We start from the raw sequence: 18,749 nt of genomic DNA, 5'->3' as shown, positions 1-18,749 counted from the left end.
CTGTGCTGGGGTGAGCTGAGAACCAGAAATGTTGGGCATCTGCTGCTCCCTCTGCATTCCCTCAGCCTCTGCTGGCACGGACACGGAGCAGGAAGGAACCGGGGAAGGATTTAGGAGACCTCAAATGACAAACTTGTTTAAAGTTTGTAAGTCACTTCGCCTCTGTTGCTGTCCAAAGGACATGAAGCTGTTTTGTCTTTCCTTGCCCCTGCCAGCACTGCAGCCAGCAGCCAGCACACGAGAAACTCGAGGGGCAGCTCTCATGTGAAGACCATCTCGAGCCCTGGGAGAGGGGAGGAATTGCAAATCATTGCTTTTTATGACAGCTGGAGATGTTTTTCACTCCTTTACTTTCATTTCTGAGCTCTCCTACTGCTATTCAGTCCAGTCCTCATGACAGCAGATGTCAGATTGACCAAGAAGAAGTTATTTTCCTAAATTTCATTCTCTCCAGCTCACTGGAGAGGAGCCACTATCAGTATAAATACAGTATCACTGGCCACCTTCTGCCATTCGTTGTTTTTTGCCACAGGCACTCAGCTCTCACATGTCAGGGGAAATCCAAACTTCTTCCACTTAAATGAGAAATGGCAGCAGATGAGCAGCTCTCCCACCCCACACTGCTGCTAAGCTGGGGTCAAAGGGTGGTGCAGGCAGAAAACACGAGGTGTTTTTACTTCTGTGTCTGTATTTCACCACTTTTGCATGTGTATAAAAATACTCAGTGTGGTCAAACACCCACCATAGGCACTGCAAGGTGGCTGAAGGCCAGTTTCAAACTGTTATGCCCCAAAACAAGGTGGTTCCATCCCAGCTCACTTGGAATGATCTATGGACAATTTGCCAGTTCCAGCAGCAGGGCCAAACCAAACCAGGAACAAAGAAAGCATTTAAAAATTGTGCCCAGATGAGTTGTAGTAACTTGTTGCTGTTTAATTTCACAGTCTACAATTTCCTGCTGAGGGACAGTGGGGAGGCAGCTGCCATCTCTGCTCTCTGTGACCAGTGACAGGACCCAAGGGAACAGCTGGAGCTGTGTCAGAGGAGATTTAGTCTGGATATTGGGAAAAGATTCCTCCTCCAGAGGGTGGTAGGGCACTGAGCAAGGTCCCCAGGGAATCTCCCAAGGCTGCCAGAGCTCCAGGGGCATTTGGACAATGTTCCAAGGCGCAGGGTAGGATTTTTGGGGTCTCTGTGCAGGGCCCAGAACTGGATCAATGATCCTTGTGGGCCCCTTCCATCTCAGGAATCATAGAATCATTGGATTACAGAATATCCTGAATGGATATCCACAAGGACCATGGAATATTCTATGATTTCTACAGTTCTCTGATTAATTAGCTGTTACAGTCACTGCCTCTGTTTTTCTGAGCAAAGGATGTCATATACCCATGATCCTTGGGACAGTTATGGCAGACAACATCTCTGGTTTTCTGCTTCAAACAACTCTGCAATTGCCATTTCTCAATTGGACCATTCATCTCTCACCCCTCACTGCTCCCAAATCTGGCATCAGTGGACAGGGGTTGGATAGAGCAGGCTCCAAATGAGGGGGCAGCAGATTTCTGCTTTAGCTCAGTGGGAAGCCAAGGCTTATTGCAGCTTTCTGTGAAGACAGCTATGAACACCTCATGGCAAAATGTGCTAAAGCCATCACAGCTGTGGAGCCAGGCACAGGGGCTGCTGACTGACTGCAGTGGTCTCTGGACCAGACTCCCACTCATCTGTGAAGCTGAAATCAGTTCTTCCTGAAGCACAGCAAAGTGATAAATATCTCCTTTTTCCTTTCTATTTCTACCACAGGGGAGACAAGTTATCAACAGCCCTCATCTAAACCAAGCCTCTGCACAAGGTAAGGCTGTTTTCTTTGCCACCCCATGGGGTTTTGCAGGGTGGTGGTCCCCAAATGTCAGGGTTTGAGGACGAGCCATCATGTCACAGGCGTGTGGTTTCTGTATTTGCAGCCGTGCCAGGCACGGAGTTTATCAGAGTGCTTCAGAAAACTCAGTTTACATCACCAAGTCCTTGCAGTTGCCAATTTCCCCCTGCTCATCAAGGAAATCCAGAGGGAAAGGCACTCCCTCTCCTTTGGAAGCAGGTGATCTTTAAGGTTGCTTCCAATCCTGTGATTCCATGATTGTTGGAGCAAAGGGAGATCTGAGCCTGGAGCTGTGTGAGATTTCTCTGCCCTGTCTGCATTTTGACAAGTCATGGGTACTTTATCCAGCCAGCTGAAAATTTCTGAGGAAATAGCAGGCATCAGAGAGCCCAGAGAGGCTACAAAGAGAAGGAGAAGAAAGGGAAGAGAATAAAATAAGGATACACAGAGCCCCTGCCTGGAGACGGGCTGCTGGCTTCATCCACCTCTGCAATTATCTGTGGGTCACAGATGGTGTTTGGAGATTATTGCCTTTTAGCAGGGAGCCCTCAGCTCCCTCTGCCCAGCCCCCAGCAGCAGCTCATGTGTGTTTTTGTCAAAGAAATTCTGCAGATTAAGGAAAGACAGAGAGGTAATTACAAGAGGGGGGAAAATAGAGGAAGCTTGGAAGAGGGCAGTTGGCAAAACTTGAAAGTTCTTCATGTGAATGAAAGGGTAGGATTAGGGGAGATGGTGTGAGGGAAGAGAAAAGGGGGATGGTGAATAAATAGGATGGGTGGAATGACAGCGTTAGGTCTTCTTAGGTCTTATGGATGGTGATGGAGGGTCCCCACCATGGACCAAGCACAGGAGGTCCTGCAACACCAAAATATCCTTCAGATTTGGCTTTTGTTATGGAGATCAAATTTGTAGGAGGTGAATACCTTCAACCACGTGATCTGGGGTATGTTTTCATGGAAGGGCCATTTTTCCAGAAACTATGTTTTCTTTTGCAGAATTGTTTTCATGGCACATTTCCAGGTGGCCATGCTCTCCCACCTCCCCAGCTGAGCAGGGACTGTCAGTTTGTCACAGAATTTTTATCGCAGAGTTTTTATCACAGGACTTTAATCACAGGATTTTTATCACAGGGTTTTTTTCCACTCTGGTCAGAGTCACAGCAGAAATTGTGATCAAGGAGGAGGATTTTACTTCTCCTTCATGCCCAAAGGCAGAAGTTGAAAGATGCTAAAAAATGGATTAAGTACAATATTAGCCGTTTTCAGCTCTCAAAACAAATTTTGTTCATTAGATTCAGTTCCAGTTCTGGCGGAATATTCACACTGACAGTCTGGAAAACTTCCTATTTTTCTCTGCCAGTGTCTGAGTTTCCTGAAATGATGGTACATCTGACTGTGCCCTGTGTGGCAAAACAGGCTGATAAGAAACAAGCAAGATATTTGAGATAGCAGAGGTCTTCTCCTAAGTGACAGCAATTCGAGTAAATTGAAAGAGAAAGCACAAAATCCAGGCAATCACATCACATAAAAAAAAAATAAATTTAGAGAGATGAATTAAATCCAGTGGGAGCACTTTAAATTCAATCAGGGAAAATTATTGGCTATGGAAGTGTGGCACATGATGTAAAATCAACCCTTTCATTTCTTATTTTTTTTAAAATTTTGTGTCTTTTTTTGTTTTTGCTCTTGTTGCATTTTGAATTATTTTTCTTTGTTTTTTTCTGATCTCGAGTTGTTGAAATTGTCTCACACTTCCCAGCTTTCACACCTCTGTCTCAGAAATCATTAATTTGTTTATTTTTAACAAAAACCTAATTCCTCCTGACATTATTTATCCTCATGGAAGTAACACAAAGGCAGGAAAGGGGTGCAGAACTCTGGATTCAATGTGATGCACGTGGCATCACCAATCCTTTTTCACTTCAGGAGATTCTCCCATGGTGTGAGTCTCCCATTCATTTTAACACCATTTCCTGAGCAGTCACAAAGTTTTTAAGGCTGTTTTTAAGTCTCTGTGAAGTCAAAATTTTCTTTCTGAACCCCCAAAGCCCCCAGCACTGCAAAGTCCTGACCCAAGGTGGGCCCCACATCCAAGAGTCCCATGGTGGGGCTGCTGTTTGTTTGCATTGGATGGATAAGACGTAGAGAATAGGTAGAATATCCCCTGCCCTTGCCCTGCCAGCTGCTCACAGCTGGATTTAAATCCCACCGATGGAAAGAGCTGGTGGGTTTGGGTGCTTGTCCTCAGGCATTTTAATAACCTGCAAGATCATGAGGAGTTGAAGTCTCTGCGAGGTCGTTTCTTCTGGCGAGAAACCACGACTTCTTCCACCTCTTCACTTGCCTCTTGCTGACCAAAATATGAACAGGACTGAGTTTCAGGGTGTGGAAGGTTAGCATGCTCTGGAACTTGAGGTCTCCTGTGGTGTGTCAAAGTTAATGCCGAAATTCTTGGTTGCTTTTGTTGTTGTTACTTGAATGTGGTTTTGAGCTTGAAAGGAATGCTGTCAGAAACGTGAGTTTGAGCTGAAGTGGGAGAAGGAAGGGTTGTTTCTACTGAAAAGGCTGAGTTTTCAGTGGGAAATTAAAAATCTTCTAACCAAAAATGTTTGCCTTGATGTGGAGCATGTCTGAGGAGAAGAGGCTGAGGGAGCTGGGGGGGGCTCAGCCTGGAGAAAAGGAGGCTCAGGGGGACCTTCTGGCTCTGCACAACTCCCTGAAATCAGATTGTAGCCAGGTAGGGGTTGGGCTCTTCTCCCTGGTAAAAAGTGAAAGGACAAGAAGAGATGGCTTTAAGTTGCACCAGGGGAGGGTTAAATTGGATATTAGGAAAAAAATGTTCACAAAAAGTGTTATCAATCTTCAGGTCAGGCTGCCCAGGCAATGGAATCACCATCCCTGGAGGGATTTAAAAGCCACAGGAATGTGGCACTTGGGGACATGGTTTAGGGGTTGCCTTGGCAGTGCTGGGTTAAATGGTTGGACTTGATGACTTTAGAGATCTTTCCCAAGTTTAGGATTCAATGATTCCAACCAGCCCATGCCAGGCTGAAACAGAAAGCTGACCCCATTTCCAGCAGCAGTAAGCCATAGCTCAGTGCACCCAGCTGTCCAACGTGTCCTGTAAGTTGTCACTCACACCATGACCATCCCAAAATGTCCCTAAGCCAATGGATGATCCTCTGGGACACCCTGGCACAGCCTGAGTCCTGCTTTGTGGCCATGAGGTGGTTGCAAAGACCTTCCATTCAGGACAAGCCAGCAGTGGGAGGACTGGTTGAATCACTCCTATTGAGCCACCAAACTGGCACTGAGCCTCTGCAAACCCTGCTGGTATCAGACTTTGCTGACAGCAGCTCTGAGCCAAGATGTGTTTGGCTCCCAATCAAAGTCCTGGGGCTGGCAGCTTTATCTGAGAGCTCCTCACAGCCCCAACGAGCCTCTCGTGGCCTGAGTGGATCAGACTGGCCAAGGCAGTGTAATCCATGTGTTTCTCATGGGGTGATGGACTCAGGGACAGGAAGACCCCCTTTCATCATGAGATGGCAACTCCTGCTAGCTCCAGCAGAGAGAGATTTTCTTCTGGCTCATTTCAGTGTGCAGTGTTCTCAGTGCCTGTTTAGGGATAAGAGGTGATAAAGTATTTTTTCAGCATACAAACCCTTTTTGTCCTTGCTGTATTCTCTCTTTTTAATTTCATTTATTTTCACTTATGTCAGTCACTTTGAGACCAAAACTCCATTTTCATTTTCTGGAGTACACAACCACTCTGGGCTTGAAGACATTTACACACTTGCTCCTTTTTTTCTGAGCACGAGTGTGATCACAGCATTATTTCCCTTTCAAGAGGACCAGGAGGGTGTGTGGATGGCAGGCTGGTGGTGGACACCTCACAGGAGGCACATGCCCCAAACCCTTTCATGTCTGAGCAGATGTGTGATAACAACTTTCTCAAGGAGGCAGACAGAGTTTGGGTGCAGTGCTAATTCGAGCTGCCTCAAGGGGAAGCCCCCAACCGTGCCAGCTATTTTCAGACTTCAAAGCACTCTCCCTCGTGACTGATCATCCCTTTCCCATCCTGGGAGAGAGGCTCTGCTGGAACCTCTCATGGATCTCCGATTTCCTTCTCAAAAGCCTGAAGGGAGCTGCTCAGGGCTCTGCTTTCCAAAGCTGCCTTTCCTCCCACGCTGACCCTTTCTCCTCCCTAACAAATTGCCATCGGAGCAGCAGCCAGCCTTGCACAGACACAAACCCCAAGTCACCCCAGAGACACGGTTATCTTGCTGTGACAAAGGGCCAGTCTGGCTCTCTTGCTGGTGGCATTATTTGAAAAGGTCACCCAAAGACAGTGGCTTGACAGGCTGTTTTGAAAAATGCTAATAATAGGCTGTCCATCGGTCTCAGTGCATTAATTAGGCTGAGCACAAGCTGAAGCCTTCCTGCAGCACAGTTCAAATTCTCTTTTTCTTTTTCTTTTTCAAATTTTTCTTTTTCACATTTTTCTTTTTCTTTTTCTTTTTCTTTTTCTTTTTCTTTTTCTTTTTCTTTTTCTTTTTTTTCTTTTTCTTTTTCTTTTTCTTTTTCTTTTTCTTTTTCTTTTTCTTTTTCTTTTTCTTTTTCTTTTTCTTTTTCTTTTTCTTCTTTTTCTTTAAATTTTTCTTCTTCTTTTTCTTCTTTTTCTTTAAATTTTTCTTTATTTTTTTCTTTAAATTTGTGGTTTTCAGAATTTTTTTTCTTTTTCTTTTTCAAAGTTTCTTTTTCTTTTTCAAAATTTTCTTTTTCTTTTTCTTTTTCTTTTTCTTTTTCTTTTTCTTTTTCTTTTTCTTTTTCTTTTTCTTTTTCTTTTTCTTTTTCTTTTATTTTTATTATTATTTTTATTTTTATTTTTATTTTTATTTTTATTTTTATTTTTATTTTTATTTCTTTAATTTTTATTGAAATTTTTCTTTAAATTTTTCTTCTTTTTATTTTTCTTTAAATATTTCTTCGTATTTTTCTTTAAATTTTTGTTTGGTTGCTAAAAATTTTTCTTTTTCTTTTAATTTTTTTTTCTTTTTCTTTAATTTTTGTTCTTTATATTTTTATTTTCCTTTAATTATTTTTTCTGTTTTTCTCCTTCTCCTTCTCCTTTTTCTTCTTCTTCTTCTCCTTCTTCTTCTCCTTCTTTCCCTCCCTCTCCTTTCTTTTTCTTTTTCACCCAGGTGTTTTGGTTTGATTTTTGTGATCCTGCGCATGCGCTGATTCTTTTTATAAATTTTGATTTGCCCCAGAATAGCTGCTCTTTTCTGCTTCAGCAGCTCCGTGCGTGCAGAGCACAGGGGAAAGGTTGCAGCGCTTCCCCGAGAGCAGCCCCAGCACCTCCGGCGTTTGCAAACCAAGAGATTCAGCTCCAGCCCACAGGGATCAGCCTGGGCTGGGCCAGAGCATCGTGGCACATGGACAGGGCTCAAAAAAAGGAGAGAGAGGGATTTTTTATATGGGCAGAAAGTGACAGGACAAGGGGCAGCAGTTTTTAACTGGCACAGTGCAGGTTTGGGTCGGATGTGAGGAAGGAATTGTTCCCTGTGAGGGTGGGCAGGCACTGGCACAGGTTGCCCGGAGAAGCTGTGGCTGCTCCATCCCTGGAAGTGTCCAAGGCCGGGTTGGACAGGGCCTGGAGCAACCTGGTGTAGTGGAAGGTGTCCCTGCCCATGGCTGGGGATGGGACTGGGTGAGCTTTAAGGCCCCTTCCAACCCAACCCATTCTGTGACTCACTCACTACAAGGAAAAGTGTTCAAAAGGGAGGGATGACAAGATACCAGCTGAGCCCAGAGCACAGGCCACAGACCATGAGCCCAAGGAGAGCTAAATCCTAGAAAGAGCCTCAAATAACAGAAACTGCAATGGCTTAATACTTTTTTCAATCAAAAAACCCCACATCATTTTGAGTCAAATTCCACAGCCACCATGGGAAATGTTGCAGTTTTCATTTACCGCTGTGTAAAACTCAGGCTGAACTCTGACAGGGTATTTATGACCCTTCTAATTCCACACAAACCCCTTTTTCTTGTTGACAGTCTGGGTTTTGTGGACTGGGGGGTGGTTCTGCAGTGTTTTAAAAATACATACACAGGAAATGCTTTGTTGAATCAGTGTTAATCCCTGAGCAGAGGTTGTGGTGAGCAGGAAAGCTGGGTTGGTGGAAAGGTTGGGTTTGGGGATGGGAGGATGACAGAGCCCTGTGTTTAGGGGCTGAAATGCCCCACCATACACCCAGGTGTGCATCAAGCCACTCAAGGACCAGTCTGGATGCAAAGGAGTTAATTCTTCTTTCAGATCACTTGTTTGTGGTTGCACTGTACGATTTTCCTGCCTCAAGTGACCGTGACCTGGAGCTGGTCAAAGGGGAGAAACTCCAGGTCCTCTCCAAGTAAGTGACCCGGGAGGAAGTTCCAAGATGAGCACAGGGAGGCTGGGAAAGGGGAAACCTTGGGGTCAGCCACCACTTTGCAGCTGACCAGAGCTGAGCCTGTGCCTTGGCTGTGCTCCAGAGCTGGCTGTGGGTACCCTGTTCTCTCTGCAGGGTGACACTTCCATGGATCACAGATACTCTGGGGCTGGGTGCTCTCCCTGCCTGGGTGGTGCTGGGACCCTCTTTGCTGTCAGTGCCTGTGGGTGCAGAAGTAGCATAAATAACAACAACAACAACAAAAAACAACAAGAAAAAACAGCTCCTGTCCTGTGTTTGTGCTGATTCTGCTTCTGCAAAGGATGTGGGTTGGGTGTAGTCAGAGGAAAGGACAGAACTGAGCCAGACACTTGTGAGGTTTCATTTCAACTTCTCAAACTCACCACAGAAGAGGCCCAGTCCATAGCAGGGCAGAGGTGAGCTTGGGGCCCCCAGGCCTTGGAGGGCTGCTCCATCCTTGGCTGCTGGAGGTTTGAGGTGGCCTCCAGAGGTGACATTTCTCACCCACATGCCATGGGCTGGGACCTGTGGGACAAGGAGGTGGAGAATCCCCTGTATGGGGATGGCTTTGGGTCATGGCTGGTGGCTCAGTCAGCAGTGGGACAGCAAGGTGGGGTGTCTGGAACACAAAAGAAGGAGCAGAAAGGACCCCAATGCCCTGTTCAGGAGACAAAATAAACCCTATGACCCTGATGCCCCTCCTCTCACTGGAGGCGTGTGGCCAAGGTTTGGATCTGTGGTTGCTCCACATTCATGGGAAGAGATTGCCACCTCCACAAGTCCCTGCAACACCAACAGCCACCAGCCTGGTTTTGGTGCTTGGGAACCCAGAGGGAACTGCAGGGTGGATTAAGGAGTCCTAGTCCATCTGCAGTGCTCAAACCCCACAGTCCACATCCCCACAGCCTCAGCTTGTCACAAAACCTCCTCTGGGCACTCAAACCTTTTCCTCTGCTCCCTTTGCAGAGAGGGGGACTGGTGGCTGGCAAAGTCCCTCAGCACTGGGAGGAAAGGATACATCCCCAGCAACTTCGTGGCACAAGTGGACAGTTTGGAAGAGGAAAAGTAAGTGGGAAAGCTTTTGAGAGATCAACATGGATGCTGTGCTCAACGAGCTCCAGGAGGAGCTTTATTGATGGCAGGAAGATGTCACTGCTGGGCTGGATGTCAGGAGGTCTTTCTTCATCCCAAACAATGCTGCCCAAAGGCTTAGAACAAGTTTTTAGTCATCATATTGGTGTGGAAAGGGAGGATGAGGTTGTTTTGGGGAAAGTGGGCAAAGATTCTTGTCCCATTGATTGCACCCACTGTGGAAAACAAGGATTTGGGCGGGACAACAGAAAGGTTATGGTGGCAGTGTCAGGGATCATCCTCTGGTCCCTCTGGGCCAGTCCACCCACACAAATGGCTTTAAACCTCTTCACCTTCCAAGAGAGTATCCATTTGTAAACTGGGAATCTCTGGATGGGGGCACTGATCCGGGTCTTGGATCTGCCAGGAGTCACACCAACAATTTAACAAGACAGAAAACTGAGTGCCAGCACCCAGACCCACAGTGCTGTTTTTTAAATGAGCCCAGATGCAGCCTCCCTGCAAAGAAGATTGAATGAAAGGCTGGAGTCCAAAGAGTTTATTTTGCCTGTAATACAAACAGAGGGAGGATTTTTTTCCATGAGTTATCCTCCTCTATGGCATTCAGCTCTAAATGATCAGTCCTGCCTGCAATCTCTTCTTGGAGGGACCCAACCATCACTGAGTTCAGCAAATATTTAGCAGTGCACAGAAATGTGGCTGAGACATAAAAGTTCTTTGTATCCAAAGCCTGAACTTTGTATGGGATACTGCACATCCCATCTACTCCCCACACTGTCTGAATTTCCAGGCTGTGAAACAAGTCCAAAGTGATCCAAATCTGGTGTTAATCTACCTAAAACGATCTATTACTGCCACTTTCCAGCAGATAAAAAGCTACTTGCTGGTAAAAACAATCCTCGGTTTCACAGTTTAATGATTAATAAAAAAAAGAACTAACTGGAAAGAATTACATTTTTTGTAGAGTTTTTCCTTTTCAAGCCATGCTTTCACCTTTTCTGTCTCCCAGGTGGTATTTTAGAACTCTGAGCAGAAAAGATGCTGAAAGGCTGCTGCTGTCTTCTGGGAACAAAGTTGGCTCTTTCCTCGTCAGGGAGAGTGAAACCACCAAAGGTGAGATCTGTGGAGCAAAGGTAATTCCTCATTGTTGTTGCCCAAGCTTGGAAAACCTTCAGCACGGCTCTAGGAGTGAGCTGGGGGTTTGGAGGGCAATGATTTGCTCATGATCTACTCATTTGGGCAGTTCTGACTGTGGGAAGAGCGGCTCTTCCACCAGAGTTCATGGCAGAGACACAGGAACACAAATTTTCCAAAATAGTTTAGGGGGTTTTCTTTTCATTTTCTTCCCAAGGAAATGTCTCAATGTCTCTCTCTATTTTTTTTTTTTCCTTTTTTAAGAGATATTTCTACACACTCTTGAAGGAATATTTCTCCTGTTGGCAACAGAAACTTGCACAGTTTGGAAAAAAGTCCTTTTCCTAGGGAAAACGTGTTTTTCCCGATTGTTTATAGCGAGGGGAATTCATACAAAACAGAACTTTTGGAAGGAGAGTGGCTGGGGCAGGATAGATGGATTTCATCCACTTTCCTTCCATATGAACATGTCTGACTTTTGATCCAGTGAGGATGGAAAGGCCAGAGCATTGTGGCCACTCCTCTTGGGCAGTGGATATGGCTATTAACCATAATAGAAAGCCATGTAATTTCAATTTCTTTGTTCCATGCTGTTAATTCATAGAGTCTGGAAGTTAGTTTAGCTTTTGGGAATCCTTGGGAATTCCTTATTGTTTCTTTCCTACTTTTTTCTCCTTGCTTCCTCTGGGACATCATGTGTGTTTACAGTATGGAGATGGTCATGATGGCCCCGTGTTCTGCTCTGAACCAGATCCATGGAGTCGTGCTGGAAAGTGTTTTTGTCTTGCTGTCATTTGGTTCCTTTCCTTCCAGATGGATGCAGGAGTCTTTCCTTAACATTTCAAAGAAGGTGCTTTGTGTCTTCCCAAGATCATCAAGGAATTGTTTAGGTTGCAAAACCTTTAAGATCATGGTGTCCAGCTTTGACTTGTTCAGTAGAGAGTTGGAGCATCCATCTGAAATCATGTGGAACCTTCTTTTCCTTGGTTTGTTTCCCAAATACTTCCAAAGGCCCAGGCCAAACAGTAAGAGAGGGAACAGTTTGGTTCCTCCATCTTACAAATGGCTCTTGCCCACTGTAGAGTAACAATCATTCCAAAAGCTGCAGGAACACATTCCCCCAGCTGTGCTGAGACACAGGCTCCTGGCTCCCAGCAGCATTCCTGCATCTCTGTTCCCAGCAGGAAGGACCTCTCTGAGCTCAGCCTTTGCATCCAGCTCAGCTCCTGCCCTTCCCTTGGGAAGGATCTCAGGGGCTGCTGAGAGCCATAGGAGCAGGAAATGGACTAAACACTTGTCCCCAGGGGCCACATCTACGTGGCTTTTAAACCCTTCCAGGGATGGGGGCTCCATCACTGCCCTGCAGCTGTGCCAGGGCTGGCCAACTTTTTGATGAAGAAATTGTTCCATCAATTTTGTACTCTGGACTCTTTACCAGCCCAGGTCCGTGCCAGGATGTGGTGCAGGACTGCAGAACAGGTGAATGTCCCTGGAGGCTGAGGAGCAAGAACTCCTTTTGGCTATCCTGGATATCATCAGAGGGAATTAGGAGTCAATGATTTTCATTTTCTGCTGTCTCTGGGAACAGGGATGAGGTTGGATGGGGCTTGGAGCAACCTGGTTTAGTGGAAGGTGTCTCTGTCCATGGCAGGAGGTGGAACAAGATTAATTTTAAGGACCCTTCCAACCCAAACCATTCTGTGATTCTGTGAAGGAAGAATTGAATTTTTCAGTGCCTTGCCTCTGCACAGCAGCTCCCAAGGGCACATTTAGGTCAAAAAAGATCTCTTAAGATTATCAAGTCCAGCCTTTGGCCTTGATGTTTATTATCATTATTTTGGACTTTAGGGCCACGTGGGTACCCCAGAGGAGCCGGCAGAGCCATTTCTTTGCCTTTCCCTTGATGTTTTATTTCCCCATAGAAGATGTTTCAGGGCTGTTTCTCAGTTGTTCAACTGCAGGACTGATCAAATCAAAAAGGCTTCTAGATTTGTTTTCTGCTTGACATTCATGGTGAAGGAAGGAGAACCAGAGGGGCTTCCTCTGCTGAGGAGACCACCACGTCAAATTGAGGATCTCTGGCTCTGCATTTAAACCACCAGTTTTTTCCATAGATTTTACACCACCAGATCTGGTCTCTGCAGGAAGGGAGTCCTCTCAGAATGATTGCTGATACTTGGGAAAACTTCAGACTCTTCCAAACTCTGCTTGTAAAAATTTATGATCACTCCAACAGAGCAAATATCCACAGAGGTGGGGAGTTTTTTGTTGCTTTTTATAAATGCAGATGGGTTTCAGGCACAGTGTAGGGAAAACTTCTGGTGCTGGGATGGAGAAACCCCAGCCAGTGAGGATTTTATGTTAATAAACTTTCCCCTCACATGCAGGATTAGGGTTTCAGAGTTGCTGTTGCTTCTTTTCATAATCCTGCATGAACAGATACACACTTTTAAACATGTATAGTCTTGCCTTTTCATTAAAAACCATCAAAAATGGGCAGTTTATCAGCCCAGGTGACATATTAGGCTTAGAACAGCCCAGCAGGCTTGTAACAACTCATTCCAGAAATACAATCCAGACAAAGGGGAAAAAACCCCACTGCTATGCTGCATTGAACCACACAGGCTGGAAGTTCTGCTCTGCAGCAACATCTAGTGATGCTTTTGTGCACTGAAAACCAGCCTTGGTTTAGACTCTCATGGAGGGAATTGCAGGTTGGAGTCCTGAGCAGCTGAGCAGCTCCCTTGAAGCCCAAATGGGACAAGATTCCAGATGGGAATCTCTAGATCTGGTTTAGCCATGGTCACAAGTTTGTGGCTTAACAAGACAATTCTCCTGAGCCCACCTTCTGTACCACCCCCCCCAGCTGAACCACTGACCTTGGCACAAGGTTCAATAATGTTTAATCCAGAGGAAAATGGCTTTAATTGGCTTTAAATGGAAAGATGACAGGTTTAGATTGGATGTTAGGAAGAAATTCTTCCCTGTGAGGGTGAGGAGGCCCTAGCACAGAGTGCCCAGAGAAGCTGTGGCTGCCCCTGCATCCCTGGAAGTGTCCAAGGCCGGGTTGGACAGGACTTGGAGCAAGCTGGGATGGCAGAAGGCATTCCTGCCCATGGCAGGGGGTGGGACTGGATGAAATTTAAGGCCCTTTCTAACCCAAACCGTTCTGATTTCATAATGCTGAGGTTGGCAGAGTTGGAATATGGAGCTGTGGAAAGACAATCCTGACCTAGGGAACATCTGACAGCTCTGCCTGCACAGGTGTTGCTGGTCCCCACAGTGCTTCCCCTGGGCTGTTGGCCACAGCACAGGCAGCTGTTACTCCACGAAGCCTGGACTGGATCAGTTAAAGCTTTGATGAATTTTTACTCTGTCCTCTTGCCTTGGAGAGAGGGAAGCTGTAAATTCTGGGGGACTTGCCCTGGAAAGGCATCAGCCAGGGCTGTTTTGGAGCTGTTGATAGCCATGGAAAGGGGAGGCAGCTGGTCCCTGACTCAGGGGAGGGAGTTTGTCCTCACAGCTCCTTCTGCTCCTTCTCCAGATGCCTATTCCCTGTCTGTGAGAGACAACAACTCTGCTCACGGGGACATCATCAAACACTACAGGATCCGCTCCCTGGATGGAGGGGGATACTACATCTCCCCCAGGATGACTTTCTCCAGCCTGCCAGAGCTCATCCATCATTACAGCCGTGAGTTGTCTGCCTTCCCTCGTGGATTTGTGTCCTGGAAGAGAGTGGGGACAGAGGGAGTACAGGTTTGGGAGACAGCACAGAGCTGCTCCACTCGCTCTCGTGGGGCAGGTGTGATCCTACAACCAGAACCCATGTCCTGGTTTCCACCTTAGGGAATTGCAAGGGTGAGCTCCTCCCCCAGCCCTAAAGTCAGGGAGTGTCTCCCATCAGGAAAGGAAAGAGGTGAATGTTGCCAGCATATGCAGGAGGGATGCATGGGAAGCAGGGTTTGGAATAACTGGGCAGGATAATTTGCTCCTCTATGGCTCCCTTTGAGCTTTCCCCTTTGATTGGGGCCATTCTGGGTGCCTTGATCCCTGTGGTTGAAGCTTTTCATGAAATCAGAGAATTATAAACATTGGAAAAGCCCTCTAAGGCCACTGAATCCACCTGTTCTCCCTGAACTGCCAAGGCCACCACTAACCCATGTCCCCAAGTGCCACATCCCCATAGATTTTGAATCCCTCCAGGGCTGGCGGCTCCACTACTTCCCTGTGTGATTGCAGAGGTTTCCATGGGTTGATTTTTCCTGGCATGTGTGGAAGGAGGAAGAAGTTTTCTCTGCCATCCCACTGAACTGTCCTCTGCTTTGTCCTCCTCCAGAGAAAGGGGATGGGCTGTGCCAGCGCCTCACAGCTCCCTGCACATCCCTGGTTCCCCAGAGACCCTGGGCCCAGGACGAGTGGGAGATCCCTCGGGAGGCCCTGAAGCTTGTGAAGAAGCTGGGCAGTGGCCAGTTTGGGGAAGTGTGGATGGGTAAGTGGAATTCCTTCCATTCCAGGAAAAAATAGTTATAAAGAGAGGAGATGGAAAACCATTTTATTTCCCTAAGGCAAGACTATGCAGAAAGTGGGGATCCTTAAGGATGAATACAGAAGTAGCTGCAGGATTCCTGGGAAGGAGTGGACAGCTCATGTTTGCAGAGATCAGGGGTTGAGCAAGGGTTTCACAGGGCATGGGTGTTGCAGTCACTATTTACTCATCTCTTGGGATATGCACTCATTCTTCCTGAGAATCCTGGGCACAGCTATAGTGATGCCAGTGATCCTAAGTCACACCCAGTAGGGTACCTGGGTGACATTTTCCCACTTTTTCTGCCTCTCTGTTCCACTTTTTTAGCCCAGGTCTCCATCCCTGATGCCCTCCTGCCTGCTGCTAATCAGCAGGAGAGGAAGTGGGGGGAGCTCAGCTTCCTTTGCCACCCTCTTTGTGGTTGCTGGTTGCCTTGGAAATGGAGACTGTGGACAGGACCAGGCTGAGTTCATGTGCTGACTGCTCAGTCCTGCTTTTTTGGATGGCACTTGGATGATTTGAGAGCCCAGCTGATGGGACCCTCCAGGGGTTTCACCCATGAAGGGTCTGGGAGGGCTGTGTGAGGATGGGCTCACTGCAGGAACCATCCCTGATGCAGCCTCATGGATTGAGAGCTGTGACATGAGTGTCCCTTCTCCACTCACACTTGTTGGCACTGGGATTTACCACATGTTCCTTTATGAGGGATTCAAGCTGTTCCCGTGGTTTCCTGCTCCATGAGCTCTCCTTATTACACAACCCCATGGAGCCTGCAGGGAGCCCAAAATTCCTCAAAACACCATCATCTCCCTGCAGGCTACTACAAGAACAACATCAAGGTGGCTGTGAAGACCATGAAGGAGGGCAGCATGGATCCTGATGCCTTCCTGGCAGAGGCAAACCTGATGAAGAAGCTGCAGCACAACAAACTGGTCCGACTGTACGCCGTGGTCACCAAGCAGCCCATCTACATTGTGACAGAGTACATGGCCAATGGTAAAAACCCTCCTGGAGCTCTGTGCTGGGCTTCTGCACAACCACTTTGGTGATCTGGACAGTGCTCCTGTGCAGAATGAGGGTGGGCAGGAGGGGTTGTACCAAATCTGCAAGCAACTGACCCAAAAGTTTGATTCTGATACAGAAAGAGGCTTTCTAGCTGATGAAAAAAATATGGTGATGCTCCCTTTGAAGAGTGTTTAAAGTTCTCCTCCCCACTGTTCTCACTGGAAGTTTGTTTCAGGTTTTTACTTCCTTCATGGTGAAATTGTCCTTTCTTTTGCCTCTCTTGTTTATAACATTTCAAACTATGAATGCCCAGCAGTTTGCAACAGATCTGTGCAAAACAGAGGGGGATTTGGGCTGTTTGGGAGCTTTCCTAATGAAAGATACTCCTGTGGACACCCATTCTGGCTGCTGAGATTTCCTTTAGCATGGAGGCAGATTTGTTGCATGTATTCAGAGAAGCACCAGGGAAAACAAATTTATAGGTTATTCAGAAGAGTGACAGCAGTCTCTCCTCTCCTCTCCTCTCCTCTCCTCTCCTCTCCTCTCCTCTCCTCTCCTCTCCTCTCCTCTCCTCTCCTCTCCTCTCCTCTCCTCTCCTCTCCTCTCCTCTCCTCTCCTCTCCTCTCCTCTCCTCTCCTCTCCTCTCCTCTCCTCTCCTCTCCTCTCCTCTCCTCTCCTCTCCTCTCCTCTCCTCTCCTCTCCTCTCCTCTCCTCTCCTCTCCTCTCCTCTCCTCTCCTCTCCTCTCCTCTCCTCTCCTCTCCTCTCCTCTCCTCTCCTCTCCTCTCCTCTCCTCTCCTCTCCTCTCCTCTCCTCTCCTCTCCTCTCCTCTCCTCTCCTCCAGGATGTTTGCTGGATTTCCTGAAGACAGAAGAAGGAAGCCAACTGAATCTCCCCAAACTCATTGATATCTCTGCCCAGGTCAGTGAACAGTGGGTGGGAAAAGGATCCAAGATTTTGTTATAACTCAGTAAAATTCCTGCAAGTCTGAAGTCAGTGAGAGCAAAGATTTCCTGGAGAAGAACAGCTCCTCCTGGTGTGTTCTCTTAGGGATTCTCCTCATCCTTCTCTGTCCATGTGCATATCAGTCCTTAGGGCAACCCTCTGATAGCTTAGTGCAGGGCTAGAGATCTGCAGTTTGGGGGTTTTGGGGGGTGGTTGGATTTGTTTTGGTCTGATTTTATTTATTTTGCTTTTATTCCTTGCTGAGCAGGAAAAAAAAGTTTCTTTTTCTTTTTACCAAAAAAAGGAGGAAAAGCTCAACAAAGATACTTCCAATGCAGGACCAGCAGTCCTGCCCTTCTGAGGATGAGGCATAAAGGATATTCTAATCCTCAGATCTGGGAATATTGCTCTTTAGGAAAGCAAAACAATTTTATCTTTTAAACATCCCCAGGCTGCAAATCCTCATAGCTGCAGCTGTAGCTTAAAATTTTAGTCCAGAAGGGCTTCTAAACACAAATAGGGCAAAATTAGGGAAACCACATGAAGAATGAGAGTGGCTAAATCACTGCACTTTGATCCCAGACAGCTGTTGACAGAATTTGGCTCATCCAGAGCAGAGTCAGGCTAATTAGGAAAAACTGGCAAAAAAAAAGCCCCAAAAAACCCTTAAGTATCAGGCTGAATATGGGATTTATCCATAAAATCACTCAGTTTCTCTTGTCAAAGTGGACTTGAGGAAACAATGGGCAAGGTTTGCTGGTTCCAGCCCTCACACAGAGCTGCTTTCTAACAAATTAACAACTGGAAAATCTTAATATTTGATGGAATGGTTTATTATAGTGAAATACTTTAATTCTTGCTTTAACCAGAATGAAAAGCTTTAAATGCTTTAAAGCAGTGCCACCTTCTGTCATCTTTATTTTGAACTTTCCATAGGGGTGCAGATTCTTTCTCTTCCTTCCCTCTTCACTACTGATAAATTTTCCATATCTGCATCTTCATCATTGTTGTCTGTGAGATGTTATAGAGACAAATGCACGCTCCCTGTTTAGGATATTTGACTTTCTTCCCTCCTTCCCTCCTCTCCTGAAATCTCCACTTCCCTCCCTCCATCTTTTATTGTTTCATTCCTCCTCTTGAAAATTACAGTCTGTGGTTTGTGTTAAATTCCTGAGGATAAAGAATTAATTAATTCCTTTAACTAACTAATTAATTAATTCCTTATTCCAATTAATCCATATTACAGAGCCCTTGGGGTTAGTGGGAGCATTCCCCAGAAGCTGGCAAGGTGCATTTCTGTGCAGGACCAGAGCAATCTCTGGGTGACTCAGAGCAAAGATTTCAGTCAATGTTACAAAATTATGGAATAGTGGAATCGGTTGGGGTGGAAGGGACCTGAGAAACCATCTCATTTCAACCCCCTGCCGTGGTGGGGACACCTTCCTCTATCCCAGGTTGCTCCAAGCCCTGTCCAGCCTGGCCTGGGACACTGCCAGGGATCCAGGGGCAGCCACATCTTCTTTGGGCAACCTGCACCACAGAGCAGGACCAGGATAATTGAACACAGACCAAACCCCCGCACCCCAATCATGCAAAACCTACAGAAGTCACCCTCAGCATGGGGTAGGAAGGATTTTACCCATCCCTGAGGCTTTGGCATCAGCTGGAAGAACAACTTTCATCCTTCCCTCTCCCAGCCCAGCACCACCTCCCCAGGGCA

General features: G+C 46.5%; 1 protein-coding gene across 1 annotated transcript in view; it reads left to right on the top strand.

Moving 5' to 3' along the window:
- The window catches only part of BLK (BLK proto-oncogene, Src family tyrosine kinase), a 44,128-nt gene that overhangs the window by 18,589 nt on the left and 6,790 nt on the right, over positions 1-18,749 (top strand). Inside the window, exons 3-10 of the mRNA XM_059843104.1 lie at positions 1,804-1,852; positions 8,195-8,288; positions 9,294-9,392; positions 10,429-10,532; positions 14,098-14,247; positions 14,893-15,045; positions 15,898-16,077; positions 16,929-17,005. Of these exons, the coding sequence (XP_059699087.1) occupies positions 1,804-1,852; positions 8,195-8,288; positions 9,294-9,392; positions 10,429-10,532; positions 14,098-14,247; positions 14,893-15,045; positions 15,898-16,077; positions 16,929-17,005 (906 nt within the window). The remainder of the gene's footprint in view (positions 1-1,803; positions 1,853-8,194; positions 8,289-9,293; positions 9,393-10,428; positions 10,533-14,097; positions 14,248-14,892; positions 15,046-15,897; positions 16,078-16,928; positions 17,006-18,749) is intronic.

The sequence above is a fragment of the Haemorhous mexicanus genome, chromosome 3 (genome assembly GCF_027477595.1).
Source record: "Haemorhous mexicanus isolate bHaeMex1 chromosome 3, bHaeMex1.pri, whole genome shotgun sequence".
NCBI lineage: Eukaryota > Metazoa > Chordata > Aves > Passeriformes > Fringillidae > Haemorhous > Haemorhous mexicanus.
Note: the sequence above shows the minus strand (reverse complement) of the source record. Positions and strands in the feature narration are given on the sequence as shown.